Genomic DNA, 20,521 nt, shown 5'->3' on the forward strand with positions numbered 1-20,521 from the left:
CTGGTCCAGCTCCAAAACTACAACACCTCACTGGTATTTGATAAAAAGGTGAAATCTCTGCTAAAATATTGTGTTTTGAATCAACATTCATATAAACTAATTCATGTCATTTCAGTGAGTCATCATGGTTGTGCCCTGAGTCCTCTGTTGCTTCAGATGAGGCGGATCCCCATGGATTTACAAACACACACAAATACATGTCATATACACATTCAGGTCACTTGTTTTAAATAAAAGCTTCTATTTTAATGAAGTTTTGGTCTTCATTGTCCTGGTTCTGAGGACTCTTACTCCCACTGAGGAACGCTGTTTGCACATTTAACCAACAACCAACACGGCTGATTGATTCTGGAGCTGCGAGGAGAAGATCTCTGGCTTCAAATATTCAGAAGAAGTTCTGGGAACCAAAACTCGTCCGAGAGATCAGTGTTCGCCAAACAAGTTATACAACTGAGACGGAACACAGTATTAAATATTACCCATGAAGAACTAAATCAGGAATTTTAGCTAGTAAATCCAATCAATAGAACTACATTAGCTATTTATTTTCAGTAACAGCTGCAACCTAAAATATTGATTAAAATTTAACGGAAGATGCTGGTTCTGCTCTGCAACACATCAACAGGTAACAGAACTTTATGTTTGATTTTATAATTTGCAACGAGTACCTTAACGTTCAGATTTCTACACCTGGTATCTGTATGACTAATTTGAATGAGTTTATACAACAGCATTCCAACCACGCCACCACTTCTAAATCCAAGGTGTTGATTATGTCATACGCCCACATGAGAAGAGTTTAAAAGCCGAGTTCAGATCTGTTAGAAAAACTACCTGTGGCTGAATGTTTGGAGATGCTGCATTGATTTCCTTCAGCGCCTGTCAGCACAGACGGGTTATTGCAGGAGATGTTAGGTCAAGAAAGCCCTGCTTTGATAAACACAAATAAAAAGAAAAAGCCCTCCTGGGGAGACCGGTGGCCAGGAAGCTTCCAGCTGCTTTCCACATGAAGGAGGAGGAAGGGTCAACTGTCAGACGCAAAATGAAAGTTGGGATTTGAGGCCTTTCTGTGGCATTCAGAGGCTGAGGGGGAAATGTTTTCATTTTATTACTGTCCTGATAAACATCTTTCCAAACATCCTCTTCATGACCTGCTGTTATCGAGAAGTGAAAAACCTTTACAGAAAGCTTTCATGACTATCACTTTAAATGATCTCTGTGGATTTCAGCAAAACACAAGTTATTCCAGGGCTGCCGCTTCTCAGAAGATAAAGGATTCAAACCAAAGGAAGCACTGTAAACAACAACTATTTGCCCTTCTGTTAGCTAAATATCTCAAACTACTGGATGGATTTTATTGAAGATCTCAGGAAGTAATTACAGGAGCTACGTCCCCGCAAACAGAAAAACCTTGAAAAGGCCGCTGTTTGTGCCAGGTAAGATGTTTCGCAGCCATCTTGTCAGGTGCTACACCAACTGTTTGCATGTCAAAACCACACATTAATGTGTCATCAGTCTTATTTGACTTAAATGAACATACATCTATGCATGTTGTGAAACCTGCAGAAAAAAGCATTCTGTAATGAGCCTTCCCCAGGACAGGTCAAAGGTCAGCAGCACGCCAGCGTGCCGTACTCGTGCACAAGCTTAAAAATAAATACTTTACAAGCTGTCACTCCATTCCAGAAAGGTGGTATCTGGTAGTTGGTCATCCCCGCCACGTAGTCTGAGCACGAACAGATCGTAGGCACACACACGCACACACACACACACACACACACCCAGGACTCACTTTTCATGGCGGATGTCGGGCAGGGAGCGGTTGAGAGAGATCCGGTTGCTGACGTAGATGTTGAAGCCGTTTTCCCTGTAGGCCTGGTCGACCCGGTCGGTTTCTGTGAGAGGGAACGGTTTCCCCTGTTCTCCGTTACCTGCCGGACACACACGGAGTTCGCACTGAGGTAACACGCCAACACGATCCGCTGCAACTTAAACTGAATCTGCTCATCATCCTGGAATATTAAACACTAATTATGTTCCATTTTAAACTCCACTGGATTGAAATGAGTGTGTAGTCATAAATATTTGCAGCTGTGTTTTAGTGGTTGAGCTTTCGAGTTATTCAGCCGTTAGAGAGCAGCTGGACTCTGAATTATTTAATGACGAATCGAGGGGAATTTGTGACGGCGATGGGTATTAAGAAAACAAAACTAAATAAATTAAAAGTCTAGCATTCCTTGAAGGAATGCATATCGCCCACCGTGTGTCATGTCAGACTTTAAAACTAAAATCATCTTAGGATGAGGACAGATGTAACCGTTTAGATCAAACGTTGTAAATGACTTTCTGCACGATCTCATGCAGTACTGTGAGATCAAAGAATATCCTGTGGATAACTATCAGCTACTACCACGTGTTTCTTTTCGTTTTGGTTTGGTTGTTTCTGCTTATTTGTCCGTAAAGCAGACAGAAGCTGTATTTAAAGGAAAGCCTGAGATCAATCTACAGTCTCTCTTCAGATCTTTACTCACAGCTCCTAAACAAACCCAGAAAATTGATTCATGCACGATAAACATGGTAGCCTTGGACTTTTTGGTGTTTTCGCCCAAGTCTGGGTCATTTTCCACCCAAGTTTCTTCTAAAACCTTATAAAAACCAATTAGACTCTTTCCACTTGTTTCCATCTGGAAGCTGGAGGCCGAATCGATGCTTATTGTTGGAGATTAAGTGTGTTTAATTATGAACTCTACTAGTTGTATTGATTCACGGCGGAGGAGGGAGCGTGCACTTTGTGCAGCAGAGAGTTTGGACCCACCGACACGAGCGGCGTCTCTTCGTATCGAGTCGTAGTCGTGCCAGTCCATCCGCCGCACGCCGTCAGCCCCCACCTGAACCGCTCTCTGGTTCACGCCCTGCAGAGAGAAAAGACAGAAACATCGGAGACTTCATTTCATGAACGCTTTAAAAGCTTTTTGATTTCAAACCTAATTATCTATGAATGAAACCAGCATTTCATGGCTAATTTGTAGCCATTGTTGTGTTTGTGATTAGCTGTGGCGGCCATCTTGAATCAGTTGTAGATGTGCATCCAGTGATTCCTTTGTGAGAGTTTCAGTAAAATCTGTCCAGGAGTTCATCGGATTATTCACTAACAGACAAACAGACAGTTACATGATTGCCCACCTTCCATGACAGCAGGAGGTGAAGAAGTGATTTTAAGTAACAGCAGAACAGGATGAATGTTCATCTAAGATGGTAAAAAAAATAAAAATGATGCTTGAATAAACGATGCAGCTTTTTTCCCAACAAATAGAAACATTTATGAATTTTAAATCCTCCTCAGTCTTCATGTTGGCTGTCATCCAAACTGTTTTTTTTTTCTCCTTCCTAAAATGTGCTGACAGCCAGGGGTTTACACAAAGAAGGAGGAAAAAAACTCATCTTTTATTTGTTCGGCACGCAGGAAAATGACATTCATCTCATTACCCGTCGCCATTATTCTCCCACCTGCATTAAAATGCACAAGCAGCCATTTGTAAAATTCTCCCTGCTTTCAAAGCGACTTTCAGCGACTGGAGATATTCTAGGATCACAGCACAATGCTAAATTAATTAGCTCCACGGGAGGATGCAATTAGTGAAATATTGTTAATACAAAAGCCACGTCTGACTGTGTGGAATAATATTAACCAGGCTGTTGGCTGAACGCACGCCTCAGTCAAACAAACCGTGTTCAGGGGAGTGGAAACAGCTTCCAGCAGCTGCTTCTCTTTTTTTATTATTTCTGTTCTGCTTCACAATAACATCGACACGAAGGACAATCAGTGGAGGAGGCAGATACTCCACCGAACAACAATAAACCACAAAGTCAGAGTTCTCTTCTGAGTTTCAACGTTTAATACGAGCAAATAATTCTGACAATATACCTTCAAAACAGGAGCTTTGGGAAACAAATTTTAACTAAAAACTAGAAAAAACTGCATTTTCTGCAAACAAAAACTAAAATACAGCAAGAATCCTGAGCGCTAAATGACTTTAATAAAAACAAACAGAATGAGAGCTAAAATCAGCACAAAACTAAGAAGCTAAAACCATCAATGAGCAAAACAAATCAGCAAAATACTTTCTAACACCGAAAATTAACAAAACTAATTAGCTAATAGCAAAATATTGCAAAACTGAAGCTGTTTTGATGAAGATCTGATTATTTTTATGGCTGATTAACAAACCAGGGAGCATTTTGGGTTGAAAACGGGTCAAAAAAAGTGTTTAAACTACTGTTAAACATCCTCCTTTGGGTTAATTAATCCACTGATATTTATCCCTGGTCATAAATGTCAAAATTGTCTTAAATTAATAAGTATGTTCTGCACATCTGAGAATAAAAAAAACAACTTGGTGTTGAAACTCCTGCACAGCTTTGATTAAAAACAAACATGTTCACTAACCATAACCCTCCCAGCTAAAACAGATCAGGACACATCCCATAATATCCAAAAGATTCTGTGTCCAAATCAACACGTTGAACTTTGTCTTGTTCTGTAAACCATTGCGGATGATTTTTTTCCGGGCGTCCGGGTCCGTTTACCCTCCCGAAGAGGTCACTGCCTGCAGGAAATAAACCCGAAGCCTGCTGAGCTTTCAAACCACGGAGGAACGTTCAGGACCCGATCCGTCCCCACAGAACGTCTCAGGACATTTTCCCATCATGCATTCTGCTGAAATCTGCTCCCCAGACAAACACTGACCCCAAAAAGGAAAAGGAAATACAACTTTATAATGTTACACACAAAAATAACTTCCAACACGCTGCTTATTATCATATATATTAACTCTTAAACTTTATAAAGCAACTTTACTGCTAAGAAACAAAGTTTTCTCACAATAACATCTTTATTAAAAGTGAGCAAACAACATATTTGCTGAAACAGAACTGTTTTTCTGTCCTAACAACTAAAAAATAAGATCAAACTTTACATTTCCAGACGATTTCTACTCGTGATGAATTTCTGTTAACGTTTTTATTCAAGGTCCAACCAATCCATCAGCCGACGTCTTGTGTTAAAATTAGTTTCTTAAAAAACTAGAGAAGAAGAAGGCTGTGTTAATAAGTCAAACTAGTAATGAGTGTCTTATAAACTCATTAACAGGGGAAAAAAACTCAGATTTAGTTTATTTTACTGTTGATTCATAATTATTTAGGTACTACTTATTTTTATTTATTATAAGAACAACATCTAATCTTGTTATACTACCATTTTATGAGACAAATTCTAAACAGAACATAATAAAGTAAATCTTTAGGTTGATCTATGAAAACTGCTTTGTTCAGTTGTGTTTTGGTAGCAGAGGAGAAATTCACAAAACGTATATGTTTATTAAAAAAAGAAGACATTAGCTGGTTGTGCATTTTATCTGGAGGATAAGTCAGTCGTGTTTTGTCAACCAGAGGAGCGACAATCAGCTCTGTTTGAAATAAAGTTTACATTTTAGTGAAACATGCAGAACCCCAGCTAACATCGGCTGGTCAGGCCAGCAGAGAACTAATATTCTGTACAATTAACACAATTACTCTAGAAATATAAATAAACTGATCTGATGACTCTTAGAGCTGATAAAAAAGGAAGACAACAGTTTGTCCCTGGGTCCACATAAAACTTCAGCTCCCTGCGGTGTCATTAAAACGCTGCTGTCCATAACCTTCGGTGTAATCTGGATTAAGGCTCCAACCGATCATCAAACTTAAACGAGCCTCTTTGGTGTCGATCGAGACGTGTCCAGAAGACATCCGTCTGAGAGCTCCTTACAGGACTTCTTTTTCTCTTTTTGCTGAAACATCATTTCACCTTTTCAAACCTGAGCTTCTTCTTAATAAACTGAGTAAAAAAAAAAAGAAAAAATGTCTAAAAACTTGTTTTTGTGTCGTTCACCAACAGAAGAGTCTGTCGGTGGCTCAGGATCTGCCTCCTCACCTCATGTTCTTCAAAATGCAGCAGATGTTTTATTCAGATGAGGTCTGTGTCTGTCTCTGTGTGTCCCTGAGTGTCTCTATGGGTCCCCATGTGTCTCTGTGTGTCCCTGAGTGTCTCTGAGTGTGTCTGTGTGTGTGTCCATTAGTGTCTCTGAGTGTGTCTGTGTGTGTGTCCATTAGTGTCTCTGTTTGTCCCTGAGTGTCTCTGTGTGTCCCTGAGTGTCTCTGAGTGTGTCTGTGTGTGTGTCCATTAGTGTCTCTGTTTGTCCCTGAGTGTCTCTGTGTGTCCCTGAGTGTCTCTGAGTGTGTCTGTGTGTGTGTCCATTAGTGTCTCTGTTTGTCCCTGAGTGTCTCTGTGTGTCCCTGAGTGTCTCTGAGTGTGTCTGTGTGTGTGTCCATTAGTGTCTCTGTTTGTCCCTGAGTGTCTCTGTGTGTCCCTGAGTGTCTCTGAGTGTGTCTGTGTGTGTGTCCATTAGTGTCTCTGTTTGTCCCTGAGTGTCTCTGTGTGTCCCTGAGTGTCTCTGAGTGTGTCTGTGTGTGTGTCCATTAGTGTCTCTGTTTGTCCCTGAGTGTCTCTGTGTGTCCCTGAGTGTCTCTGAGTGTGTCTGTGTGTGTGTCCATTAGTGTCTCTGTGTCTCTGTTTGTCCCTGTGTGTCCCTGAGTGTCTGTGTGTCCCTGAGTGTCTCTGAATGCCGTGTGTGTGTCTATAAATGTCTGGTTGTCTCAGTGCACTTCATGTCTCTGTGAATCTCTGGGTGTCTCTAGATGTCCCTGTGTCTGTCTTTGTATGTCTATGTCAATCTCTGTGTGTCCCTGTGTGTCTCTGAGTGTGTCTGTGTGTGTCCATTAGTGTCTCAATGTCTCTCTGTATCGCTCTGTGTGTCCCCTTGTGTCTCTGAATGCCGTGTGTGTGTCTATAAATGTCTGGTTGTCTCAGTGCATTTCATGTCTCTGTTAATCTCTGGGTGTCTCAGTGTGTCCCTGTGTGTCCCTCAGTGTCTCAGTGTGTCCCTCAGTGTCCCTGAGTGTTATTCTGCATGTGTCTGTGTTTTGCTGTGAGTGAAGCCAAGGCCGTGAAAAACAGCGTTGGAGAAAAGATGCTGCTGAGAGAAAGTCAACGAAACTGAGAATGTTTTTCCTCTGGCTCTACACACACACACACACACACACACACACACACACAGCACTTCTCTGACACATTCACACATATAATCACAGCAGCAAGCAGATGTAGCAGACCTTGCAGAGAACAAACAGCCGAGGGAATTTAACTCCCAGAAAAGCTGTCTTAATCACTCAGCGCTAATACGCAGGAAATGAAACCGGACACCGCGTTAACCCGGCTCTCCGCTGGAACGTCCCTGTCTTCCCACCATGGCGCCACATTCATTTTCAGTTATTTTTCCAGTCCACATGAATTCTGTTGGAAATGAAGCTTCAGGTTGAAGGAAAACGTCTCTTCTGTTCTGTTTTCAGTTAACAGACTTCAGCTGTTATAAGAAAATACTCTTATTGTGAAAAACTAAGACCGAAGAGATTATCTCCTGTTCCAAACTAAATACCAGAACAAATTATAAGAATTTAGAATCAGAAAATCAAACTCAAGGCAGCCGATGATGTTTTTGTGTGACTGTTTTCCAAAATATCTCAGGAAGTACTGGACAAACTTTTCAGAAAGCAAATATTAGAATTAATAGGACATCTACGACTGAATAACTCTCAGTCCAACAAAATGGTCGCCACAGCTAATCGACACTAAAATGACTAAAACACGAGCTAAAAGCTGAAACACTGGCTAAAATATATTAAAGGCTAGCTAAAAGCACAACAGCAGCTAAAAGCTAAAAGTTAAATGCAAGCTAAAGGGACAGAAATGTTTTTATACAGCAGCTAAAATCAGAAACTAGAATAGAGCAAGTATACTGAAGCAGGTTTCAAAGAGAACAATGTTTCTGAAGGAACTGAAGCCATTTTAATCTATTTCTATAAGAAAATATTTGTAAATAAATTCAAATACAGCCAGGTCCTGAATGAGTTGAACGTTTTGATATATAAGCAGCTATAAAAGCACAAATTCTTCAGAGCTGCTTCTTTGGATTGAAATAAAAATAAAAATAAAAGAAACTGATGACATCAGAGAGATCGCTGAGTCGGCATTAAACAAAAGTGTGGTTCTAACAGGAACATCTGCATGTTCCAGCGCAGGTTCGGTCAGAACCTTGAATAAGTCTGCAGCTCTGAAGACCGAAGGGACAGAAATCCTCCGCTGGGTTCAAGATGAACTCTTTCTTTTGTTTCAGTACTTTTTCTCCATGTCTAAAGTATCTTAAGCGTCACCTTTTGGCTCTAAAAGGAAAGAAAATCTGCCTTAAAACTTGGACCAAACATTAGCAGCCTTCCATGTCACACAGGACTGGGCTTGAAAAAGGTCTTCAATGCCCCAAAAATAATAAAAATCACACCACGGTGGAGGAAAATGCCACGTTAGCATCCAAGACGTCACCTTTTGCTGCCCGGACTCGTCTCATTATTCTTTTTTATTTTATTTCTCTCTTCAGCTGACGTGAAGGGAGAAACGTTCCTCCAGGGAAATAAGAAGAGACGACATAATCAGAAGGAAACGACGGCAGTGACCCTCTGAGAGCAAAGAAGATGCAGGATGAAGTTCTTTCCTGACTGAACCCACTTCCTGGTCTTCCACTTAATTACTGCAGAAAACTAACATTTTTCATTATTTTGAGTATTTTATATTAAACAGATAATTCATGTTTTACAATAAAAGTTTACCTTTTTATATGAATTGTAGATTCTGTACAAACAAATTATCTTTGTGGACACAACTTGGATGTTTTTTTTTTTATTCTTGTATGTTTTAATCTGCATACTCAGTTTTTTATAATATTGTAAGGATTGTAAGGATCTATCAGACTTTTAGGAATTTGTTGTTTTTCTGTAGCATTTGAATAATTTTGGTATTGTTTATTTCATTTGATAAACTTATATTTAGTTATTTACATTTATTCACTGTTTATTAATGTTCCCCCCCACAGTTCATGAATTATTTCAACAACTTCTAGTTTTCACACAGCAGCTGTTTGAGGCTTACTTTCTACTCTACATTTCTGTCTGCCTGACAAACACAGATGTGGTTACCACGGTGACCGTAACAAGCCAGTGGCAGCAGCTTTGACACGTTTCTCTTTACTCCTCCTTTACAGTTTACACGTTAAAACGTCGTCCGTTTTGTCCAATTCCATTATTACAAAATAAAAGTCTGAAATAATTCTTGGCATTTAGAGAAGAAAGTTGACGGAGATCCTTCAGAATCTTCCTCCCGAGTCCAAACTGAGCAGCTGATGCCTGAAAGTTCAGTAATATGAACCAGGCAGTGATGGTTTATCTTCTTTAATGAGACTCTTCTCTCCTTTTCAGGAGCTTTAAACAAAGAAGGCCTGCGAAGCAAAGACGGATGAGTGAACTGGCACACAGAGCAGCTGTTACCTGCAGAGGTGTGACTTTGATACAAGCCCGGCTGAGCAGCCATTCTCTGCAGAGGATGAATGGGACCACCTTGGGTCAATGCCTCTCTTGTCTGTTTCCTCTTTTCCTGCTGAAAGCCCACAGAAGATTGGAGGTGGAGAACCCCCCCCCNCTCTCTTTTCTGTTTTTTGTCAGATCACAGACCCCCAGAGACACAATTACCTGCTTTTCCTGTTTTACCTCACCTCCTGCTTCGTCTCCTCCCCCATTTTCAGCCACTTCACAGACAAGTCAATTTGTGCTGCAGGCTCAGGATCTCTTTCTGCTTTTTCCAAGAACACCAAACTTTGGTTTGAGGGGGAAAAAAAAGAAATTCCTGCCTCAGCTCAGAAAATGGACACTCTGACAGAAATGTCTCTCTTCTGATTGGACATTTGGAAGACATATAAGGCAATACATGCTGTCCAATTCAGTTCATTTATATATCACCAAGTCACAACAAAAGTCCTCTCAGGTCTGTGTACTTTTATAAAAAGCCAATTAGTAAAAGCAGATTGTGTTGAATCTTAACTTCCACTCAGTCTCTCATCCTGAGCAGCACGTTGGTGACAGCGGAAAAGAAAAAGTCCCTTTTAACAGGAAGAAACCTCCAGCAGAACCAGAACCAGAACCAGGCTCAGGACGGGCGGCCATCTGCTTCGACCGAATATTTGAAAGTGAAATAAAATAAAAAGCTTAAAGGAATGCGTATCACCCGCCGCCTGTGAAGGTTTGAACAAAGTCGTAGACATTTTGGTGAAATCAATATATGTGAACATCTGTGAGTCATAGCTTTTTTTGTTTCCTATTATCAGTTGTCTGCGGCAGCCATCTTGAATTGGGTTGACTCAAAGTCAGTAACTTGTCACCGTACACTCAATGATTAGTTTCACTTTCAATAAACTCTGTCAAGTTCTTCATGAGAAATTTTGCTAACAGACAGATGAGGTAGACTCTAATAGTTCCTGGCAAAAGTTTTAGAAATGGATCTGGCACGAGACTTTTCTCTCAGATACAACAGAGCTATGAACTTTAACAAAATAACTGAAGGCAGCAGCACAAATATTTTAATATCTGAGCTTTTCAGCCATCATCATTCTGATCAAACATCCCAGTTTCTTTGTGTCTCAAAGGTGGGCCAATTCTTACCAGAGTGCATCGCCATGGCAACAGGTGCTGGAAACCTAACCTGCAGAGGAGCGTTTCATGCTGAAGATAAGAGATCAACAAAAGCACAAACCAACAAGTTTTACTGGAAAACGAAGAAGCAGTTACAGCTGGAGTCTGTTATCTCTAACAGAGATGGAGACAAACTGCAGAAAAACATTCAGGAGACAAAATCCTAATTTAAGACAAAGCATTTAACCTAAACTCTGTTATTCGGGGCCAAGGTTAACGTGGATGTAACATTTATTCTGTTTTTTTTTAAGTCTGAGTTAAAAACCAAACAATGAAGACGAGAGGAAAGGACCTCCAGTGTAAATAACTACAAAGAGTCTAATTTGACCTCTTTTATCTCAAACTTCAGATTAATGTGTGAATCTAACTGTAATTAAATCATGTCTGCTTAAACTCTGTTGTCTGTAAGTAAAGCAAAGAGGAGAAGAAAAGATCAGCTCCAAACGACTCTAACGAGACTTATGTGGGAAAAGGCAGAATGGGATTAGAGTATTGATTTTGATCCACTTCAGTGAAGCAATAAGAGCCCACGAGGAGCACTGCAACACGTTCACCACTCCTCCTTTTCTGTTCCAATCAGAAACAGGATAAATATTAACCACTAAAGGCCGAAGTGTAAAGATTTGTCTGAGTAACGAGCAGAAGAAGCCAACCGTTAGACTTTTGTGTTTCTGGAGAAACTGGGACAACTGGAATTGTCCATCTGGCTGCTAACCACTGAAAGGTTTCAAGTGAATCTGTCAAAGTGAGCAAACGCAACAAGAGAAGCTGCTGATTGTCAAACAGCAACATTAGGCGCAGAACTGTCTCTGACTCATGAACTGATCTTATTTGTAGAAAAACTGTAACTCCTAACACAACATTGTTGCTGCTGTGAGACATTCCTGCAGAAATCAGTTCCTGGTGGAAAATATGAGAATATAAGGCATATTTTTTAAAGAAAGAAACAATAAAACTTTGGGTTTTCTGTTAAAAATGCTCTCCTTTCCTGTTGCAGCCTATGAGCAGTGAAGTGTTTTTCTGCCTCTTGGAAGCTTCCAGTTTAAACAGTTTACCTCTGTTGGCTCAGAGACTCTATTTGTGTGGAAGAAAACATGTTTTCCTACATTCCAGGGGAAAAAATGATGCCTGTGGAGTTAAAACTCTTGATGGAGTGATGACTTAAATAAAATATTTTCTCACCACTTTTTCAGCTTCCCTGAACATTGCCCTCGATCTTTTCTGTGAAGATATTTTATGATAAATTGTTGATTATTCCAGAAATCCCTTCATCTGTTTTCTTAGACTTCTTTAATTCTGTTCAGGGTTGTGAGGATCTGCTGCCTGTCTGCAGCAGTCAGCAGGCAAAAGAAACCATGAACTCTCAAACCTCAGGCCGATTCAGGATCTCTAATTAACCTAACATGCCTGTTTCTGAAGTGTTAGAGAAAAACCCACACATGCTTCAGGAGAACATGTAAACTCCACACAGAAAGAACCCAGCTGAGATGAAAACTCAGAGCCTTCTTGCTGCAGAGCTGCAGAGCTAACCAACAACATGCAGCCAACACGTTCTCTATAAACCTCCTTCACTGGATGATGACCCTGCTACGATGTAAACAAATCAGACAGAACACGGCTGGTCTTTGCAGGGTCTTAACCAGATCTTTAAGGGTGTGATAAGAACGCAGTGTGATGGGTCATAAAGGGGTTCCTTGGAGAGGGTGTGATGGTTTGTCCACATGGTGACGGCGTGGAGCCCCAAAGGCACCACCGCAGTTTGAAGCAGGACTGGTTTCATGCCTCGGCTGCAACCACGATTGTGACAAGATCGTTAAAACAAGCCGGCACAGATACATGGTGTGATCTTCTAATGCTGTGGTTCCCAAACTTTTCTGATCCAAAGCCTCTCACCTGATGTTTTTATGACACCAGCTTTGTTAACCGCTCCTTTAACGATCAGCTGCAGTTTGATGGAGTCATTCCAGTCTCATCCGTGGAATAGATGGTATTAGACCAGCAGTGTACACACTTCTGATGTATCAAACACAGCGAGGGTGCAGGACGGAGTCTCAGACACGCAGAGAAAAACTCATCTGTTCAGGACTAAAAGCAAAGAATCAGGACTGCTTTCCCATTGAAAGAGGTTTTAAATTCACTGTGATACTAACATGTTCTAACAGGTCACACACACACACACACACACACACACACACAGCTACACACACAACTAAAAAATCTGCCTTCCTGAAAAATATGTAGTGTGAGCGCTGAATGACCGCTGAATTCTTAAACCTAAAAATGATCAGAATTTAAGCCAAAAACAGCATCTAAAAGACAAAATCAGTTACTAAAAGGCTAAAATTTAGATAAACAAAAGCTCAAATCTAACAATGAAGCAAATATGTTGAAGTTAATTTTGAAGGGCACAATATTTTCTAATGAGTTGAAGAAAGCTCTTTATATTTCTGTTAGAAAACGGTAAAAAAAAAAAAAGTTGAATATTTCAAAAACTATAAAAGTTACAAAAACCAAAATGTCCTGAATGAGCCAAACATTTTCACATATGAAACGTAAAGAACAGGAGAATGGTGTAAAAGCAGCCAGTTCACAAGCAGGAGTTAATTATTTCCTTTCTTCCTAACATCGTCTGACCAACAGAAAACTGTTTGTAGGAACACTAAATGTTCTGAAAGAGAATAAACCAACAACATTCCTCATTTTAACAAAAAGTAAAAGGAAGAAACTTTTCAAAAGGTGATTCTGTTTAGATCTGTGGGATCTGTGTGTGATGCAGTTCAACCGAGAACAGCTTGAAAGAGAAAAAGATTCCTGCGTTTAGTGAAATGACAGACAGGAAGTCAGTCAATCGGCAGATGATCGATTCTAAACCCTCCCCCCTCGTCTCTTATCTCTTATCTGCTCTGCAGAGAAATCGATGCAGGCGCCGACAGGAGAAACAAGCATCTGACTGAATAAAATCCCATCAGCGACGCAGAACCTCACAGAAAACAAACATCAGGATCCATCAGAGCATCTCACGCCGACACTTTAAACATTCAGCACGAGCAGCAAAAACCACCGAAACGTTCCTGGAGGGACTTCGAGGTTTCCTGCCTCTTCAGCTGCTCGCAGTCCAAGTACGTGTTGGAGACTACTATCAGCTACTACCACCCTGAATTCCACCTCAATGTCTCTAAAACTGACTGAGTTAGAGCCATGTATGTGTTAGCTACGGTGGCCATTTTGAAATTAAAGAAAATAACTCTACCAGGAGTGGAACAGGAAGTTACAATCACCATATTTAAGCTCATTACTGTTTGATAGGTGGCCATTTTGAATTGGTTGACCCAAATAGTTAACCAGCCGTTGAGTAAAATCCAATAATTACTTTGTAAGAGTTTCAATCATTTCCACCCAGGGGTCCATGAGATGTTTTGAAGCTGTAATTAGATTTTCCATGCAATCCTGTGGGGGTTTTGGGAATCATCTTTGGAAAATTATGTTGCCGTGGAAATTTTAAATGACAATAAAAGTAACAGAACGCATCTCATGTCCAAGCCGCTTGTTTAGATATATATGTTGTGTAGGTGTCCCCTCTGTTTGCGCTACAATAAGGTTAACAGAAGAATAAAATTTATATGTTTATTTAGAAAATTCAGAGGTGGACAGTAATGGGTGCCACCATTAAAAAGCTTTACTTCCTCTTTTCTATGGCAGGCCCAAACCTGTTAGGACTGCATAAAATCTTCATGTTTTTCAGTGTTTTGTTTTAATTTTTTCTGTAAAAGCAGAAAAAACCTGATGATTGTCTGAAGAAGAGTAAAAAACAAAAACTTTTTAACAAACATCAGCAGCTGTTTTCACCTGCTTCTCTGCTTACTACAGATATATACAGAATGACTCATCATCAGGATTTAAATATGCAGCTTTATCCAAATTCTGCAAAGATAATGTACTTTCTATTAGCAATAATCCAGACAAAACAACAATGCAAAATATTTATAAAAAGATCCATTAAAAGCTGAAAGGTTGTCAGTCCTGGTTTTTATTTTTATTTGTTATAAAGAACTCTTCTAAGATCAGCTCCACAAGATTTTCTTTATTTCCTATTTTTGTTGTTCCAGAATGTTACAGCTCAAAGCTGAAAGATGTTTAAAGGTGAACAGAAATCTTTGTTAAGAATAACGTTTGAACTTTTAATCTTTGTTAAATATTTAAAGAAGAAAAAGAAGAGACAGAAGGGCGGATACAAAGTTGAAAAATACGTAAAGACACCAAAGAGACTAAAAGGATGGGAATGTTTTACAGGGAGACAAAGAAACAAAAATGAAGCAAAAATAAGCTGAAGTATAAGCAGATTTCCCAGAGCACCAAGTTTTTGAAGGATCTGATGCACTTCGATGATAAAATCAATTAAGTTAAATGTTTCAAAAAGTCTAAAACTTACAAACACCAAGAGTCCGAAGAGTGAATGTTTTCAAACTAAAACAGCTGAATGTTCAAGTTTTTATTTTATTCTTCTACTAAATAAAACTGTAATCTGACTACAACAACACATCTGTTTCCCTCCACTGCCGCTTCAGTTCTCTCCGTTTTAAATTGCTGGCGCTGTCCGTGGTGCTGAAACTGAACTGTCCCTGGTTCCGGTTCCTGAGGGTCGCAGTCGCGGGTGAAAAATACGTTTAAACTCATTAATCCATTAAAATGTAGGTAAACAAAGCAGATGCAGAGAATAAAGAGGTTTCCCCTGGAAGTTCGAGACCATCAGAGAGGATTGGACCCGGAACCCGGAACCCGGTCCTCCTACCTGCGCCGCGGAGCTGCCGCCCGGTCCGTCCACAGACCCGGGCGAGCTGTCGAAGACCCGGTCCCGGTACAGGGACCACAGGCCCACGTTGGGCAGGAACAGGAGAGCCGCCACGAACAGCCCGGCGACCTGCAGCAGCCGCTTCTCTCTGCGCCTCATGGCTCCGCTCCGAGGCTCACCGCGGCCGGACTCCAGCTCCACTCCCAGCGCTGGGAGAGCGGCGTTTTAAAGTCCGCCCGCGCGTCACATCCGGGCCGCGCTTTCAAAGTAAGAGCGGGGCTCGTCACAAGAAGTCAGCAATAGTGTCTTCCTTAAAACCAGATCCTGTTAAAATGAGTCAAATGTGGTTTTAATTTCTAATTACTGGATATTTATCACCCTCTGGACGATTGCCCGTGTGTTCATTTGTCTGTTAGCAAAATATCTCATGAACAACTGATTCATTCAACTCCTTGAAAGAGAAATGAAATGTCTTCAAAAAACAAGAAGAAAAAAGTTACCTTTTTGTTTTTAAAACTCCTAAAATCATTTAGTTCAATCCCTCCAATCCAGCAGTGAGTTTAGCTGTTTTGTCATTTCTCTGGAGGCAAAAATCAGAACCGCTGCAAAACTAAACTGTTTCTCTAAAACGACTCAAAGCACCAATAAAAAATGAAACATTTAAGAAAATAATATGAGGATGAAGTCATAATTTCATAATTTTTCTGTGAAGAATTTCAAATTTCTTTGAAAAACCGTTGACCCGTCCGGGGTGTGACTGACTCTCCTATATTATCTGCAAACTGCAACAACAAATGCAAATTTAAAATAAAATTTAAAGTGCTTCAGTTGTACAAACCTTTAAGAGAACAAATAAGAATCAGAACTCCCAGAACATTCATGAGGTTTACACAATAAAGACTTCAGCTGCAGTAAAGGTTGTTTTTATTAAAGTGTAAACAATAAAACAAGTTTAAGTAGATATAAAACAGGCGATCTATTCTCACAATTTATTGTACAAAAAAAAGAAAAACACACAAATACAGGAAATAAATTTCAAAACCTCAGAAATTTTTAACCTAAAACTGAAAGGAATTAAATTAAAAGATACCCAGAAAAAAACTAAAAAAATTAAACATTCTTTTATTTATGTTTAAAGATTTTATTTATTCTGTTTTTATTGTTTTGGAAAAAATCTCAGTTTTTGGAGGTTTTTCACTCAAAAGAGATTAATATTCCTGTTGTGAATTTTAGATCGTACATCTGTAGTTAAAGATTTTTTTATTTGGCACAAATCTATTTTAAAACACTGGATTTACATCATCTGAGTGAATAAGGCTTTTGTTTTGAAAAGGCATGAAGTGACTCAGTTCAACTTCCTGTTTCTTTCAGACACACTTGATGCAGCTTGATGAAGAAAATCTTTTCTGTTTCAGTTTTATTTTTATTATTTTGTATAATAAAAACAGATGAAAAAGACTACCTCTGAAATCTAGTTTTCAAACATCAACAGATTTAATTTTATTTTTATATTTCTGTTTGTTCTTCCCTTTCTGTTCTCTACAGTTCAGCTCATTTTAGCTCAGTTTCTGCAAACATCAGAGCGTGGAGTTGGAAAAAGAACCGGAATTATTTCTCCTGTTTGGTGCAGTTTGTGTGATAAAGTCCAACTAAAGGAAGAAAAAGACCTTCTTTTAAACCAGGAGAGGAAACAACTGGCAAAAAACCTGTGAAAAAGAACCAAAGGAGAAACACAAAGAACGGGATGAGTAACTGTAACTGAGTAAATGTAAAAATAATATCTGAGTATTCAGATATTAATATTCTGTCATTATTATTCTGCTTCTCTTAGATTTAACAGATCAGTTTCAGCTTCTTCAACAAAGACAGAATTAAGCATCACTGTAGTTTCTTTAGTTTTTTATTTCTATCTTTATTAGTTTCATTTGTAGACCGTAGGTATTTTTTTGTTTAAAGCTTCTTTTTTCAGATTAGGTCTAAAGAACTTGTGGTTGTACGGTATTTGGCGCTTTTAAAGTATGTGGAGTTTCATATTTTTATTTCTTCCTGTGTGAGATGAATATCTTCCCCTCATGATTGATGTGCGTCTGTACCAACGCAGGCAGAAAAGCAGAACATTTTGAGGAAGAAACGTCGTATGAGAACCGTAAAGTGGAACCATAAACCAATCCTGCCTCCGCTTCAGGATCCCACTCATGCCTGGAATTATTTCACTCCGTCTTGCTTTGTGCAACCGTAATTTCTCCCGTGAATTACCACTTCTGACCTTTGGTGGCATTAAGAAAGGGCACTTTCACATATAAATAGTGTAAGAAGAGTTCCTCCAGCCTCTTTATCAGCGGAGGAAAGAGAGCGTCGACAGCTCGGATGACTTATTATTGGACTTATTTCACCTCAGACAGGTGTTAGCTGTAATTATACAGGTTTGATCTGCTGCTGTTAGTCTTTACGAACGAAACAAACATCTTCAGAACTGGCGTCAGATTTTAGCATGAATGGAGATTTTAATCATCACTCGCCATCTTGAAAGGCGGGCAATCATGTATTTTAATTGTCTGTGTGTGATTAAATGTCTGTTAGCAAATTATCTCATAAGTAAAAGTATGAAGTCTTTTGTCAGAAAACTACAGGCTCATTATACACAAGCTGACACATTAAAGTTAGTTTTTTTCTTTTTATTTATTTCTGCAAAAAGCTAAACAAACATTGATGTTTCCTGCAGATATTTATATTAATAACTTTATGCTCCCATGTGGTTTCTCTTCAGGCACCAAATCCTCTCAGACAGATGAGAGCCGATAAAACATTTTACAGCCGTCACATCCGGAGTTTAGCCATAAAAAAAGGAAGTTAATTTTTGCTGTTCAGCTGACATGTTCAATTTTTATTCCTCATTGACCGACATCATTTTGCTGTTCCAGTTTGCAGCAGATTTGACCTCTTTACCCTCTGACAGATGATGAACAAATCCTCGTTTCTGAACCAGTGAAGCGTCTCACTGATCTCCTCTTTGATAGTTTTAGATACAAAGTGGAAAACTGAAGGTTAAATGAGGGTTTTTGTACATTTGCAGCAGAGATGTCTCCACGTCTCTCTTCTCTTTCAGAACATTCAGAACAGGAAGAATAGAACATCTGAAGACAGTTCAGTTTGTCTGAATTATAGATGGACCCTCCAACCTTTGAATGAGGCGGGGACAGAGGTGTCCGAACCTCCTGCTTACGTCACGGCTCGAGGGGAAGAAAGTGAAGGTAATTTAGGGAGCATCAAAGCTGCAGGAAATGCTGGAACTATCGAGTGATGACGAAGCGCCGATCGACTCCTCTTCGCTGAAAGCCACTCAGGACGGTCTGGGCCGTGACTTTCCTGATGAGCAGATTACCGAGGTGACATCCTGTCTCCGTGAAATGAGCGGCGAAATCTGCTCCTGCAGCTTGAATCGATGTTTGATTAAAAACAAACAACAACAACAGACAGAACATGTTAATGTCCAGTTCAGTTCAGTGTGGATTTATGAGCCACCAAACAGAAGAAGTCAGCGAGTCTGAAGACTTCAGAGAACCCAAACCTCCTCCAAGATCCATGAGGTCACTGGAAACTGGAGGATCTGGATCCAGATCAGCCCCGGCCCCACCTTCTACCACAGCAGATCTGAGATCAGTATCTGTTGCAGCCATTTCTGTGTTTTCTAAGGCCGGTCAGCTGCGGCAGCCATCTTGAAATGGCTTGACTTGTAAAGTTATAGATCTATATTCAGTGATTATTTCCTTAAATGTCTGTGCAGGGGTTTATGATATACTTTGCTAACAGACAGACAGAGTTGACTCCTTTTTGTTGGCTGTGGCAGCCATCTTGGATCTGCTTGACTCCAATAACTATTCAGTTACTTTCAGCAAGTTTTATTAAGATTTGTCCAGCCAACAGACATGAACAAACGGTGATGATTCACTGAGGTCGTTTTGTTTTTTCCTCTCTGCATAAAAGTCTTTCAGCTGGACTTCCACTGACTCGTTCTCTTTTCAGCAGCCAAATTCAACATTTGTCTTTGCACAGATCCATCTGAAGTGACAATATTTCCGCCCCTGTTGATTTCTGTAAAAAAAAGAAATAATTATTCTCGGGGAGAATTCCCTGCGACTCCTGGTGTTACTGGCAAAGAAAATAAAGACGAGGTTGTTTTATTCCCCGAGCTGTTCCTGAACCTGTGCCATCTGTTAATGTGTCATCTGTGGTCCCACGATGATTACATCCCTTACACCGCATTAACGCTCGCACCGTTTATTTATTTACACACATTTACACAGGAAACCAGGACTGGTGCACATCGTGGGACAATAAAACAAAAAAAACGATCCAAGGACAACAGCTCACACCAAGGTTATCACTGATTGAACATTTTTACATTTTTTGTTTGTTTAATGGGTTTCGTCTGATCAGAAAGTAATGTTTTAAATCTGCTTTTAAAACTCTGAAACTGTCTGTTTGATCAGCTGGGTTTCTTCTTGGAAGGTACACTTCTGCCCTGGGCCAAGATTTTCTCTGAACTATTTGATGTTTCCAACAGTAATCCTCTTTTCTGTGGATCATCCGTGTTTTAAAGTTCATCAACGAGGATGTCCTGAGTTAATTAAAACGGAAATAAACTGAAAGCTTCTTCTAATAAAAATATGAATTATGAATAAATGTCACATTAAAGGATTTGAGACCTTTAACCTTTGACCTTTACATCCACCAACATTTAATGTGTTTTATTTAAATGTCGGCTTTAAAGGAAGTCGCTGCTTGTTTAGTTCTGGGTTCGAATCCTTCAGACTCGACTGAACCAACTGCCAGGTTTGTTCAGGGACTAAATCTGGATTTTCACGTTTTCATGTTGAAACTCGACCTGCTGAGTATTTAGTTCATGGTTAGGGTGAGTTTTTCAGATACAGGCACGTTCATCTGTGTTTACCGTTCCCACCGCTCTAATACTTTGATCTTTCTCTGTTTGTGGGTTTATCTCTCTGCCTCCGTGTTTGTCCGTCTCCATCTTCTCCGTTTGTCTCCGTCTGAAGCCTCATCATC

General features: G+C 39.8%; 1 protein-coding gene across 2 annotated transcripts in view; it reads right to left on the minus strand.

Annotated features, from left to right (window-relative positions):
• Window positions 1-15,645, minus strand: part of LOC108245644 (polypeptide N-acetylgalactosaminyltransferase 10) — a 52,196-nt gene extending 36,551 nt beyond the window's left edge. For both annotated transcript variants that reach the window (XM_017432732.3, XM_017432733.3), the window contains exons 1-3: window positions 15,458-15,645; window positions 2,816-2,912; window positions 1,793-1,931 (exon numbers count right to left, since the gene is read on the minus strand). In XM_017432732.3, the coding sequence (XP_017288221.1) occupies window positions 1,793-1,931; window positions 2,816-2,912; window positions 15,458-15,616 (395 nt within the window). In that variant the 5' untranslated portion in view covers window positions 15,617-15,645. The remainder of the gene's footprint in view (window positions 1-1,792; window positions 1,932-2,815; window positions 2,913-15,457) is intronic.
• Between the last annotated feature and the right edge of the window lie 4,876 nt (window positions 15,646-20,521).

The sequence above is a fragment of the Kryptolebias marmoratus genome, linkage group LG13, assembly GCF_001649575.2.
Source record: "Kryptolebias marmoratus isolate JLee-2015 linkage group LG13, ASM164957v2, whole genome shotgun sequence".
Lineage (NCBI taxonomy): Eukaryota > Metazoa > Chordata > Actinopteri > Cyprinodontiformes > Rivulidae > Kryptolebias > Kryptolebias marmoratus.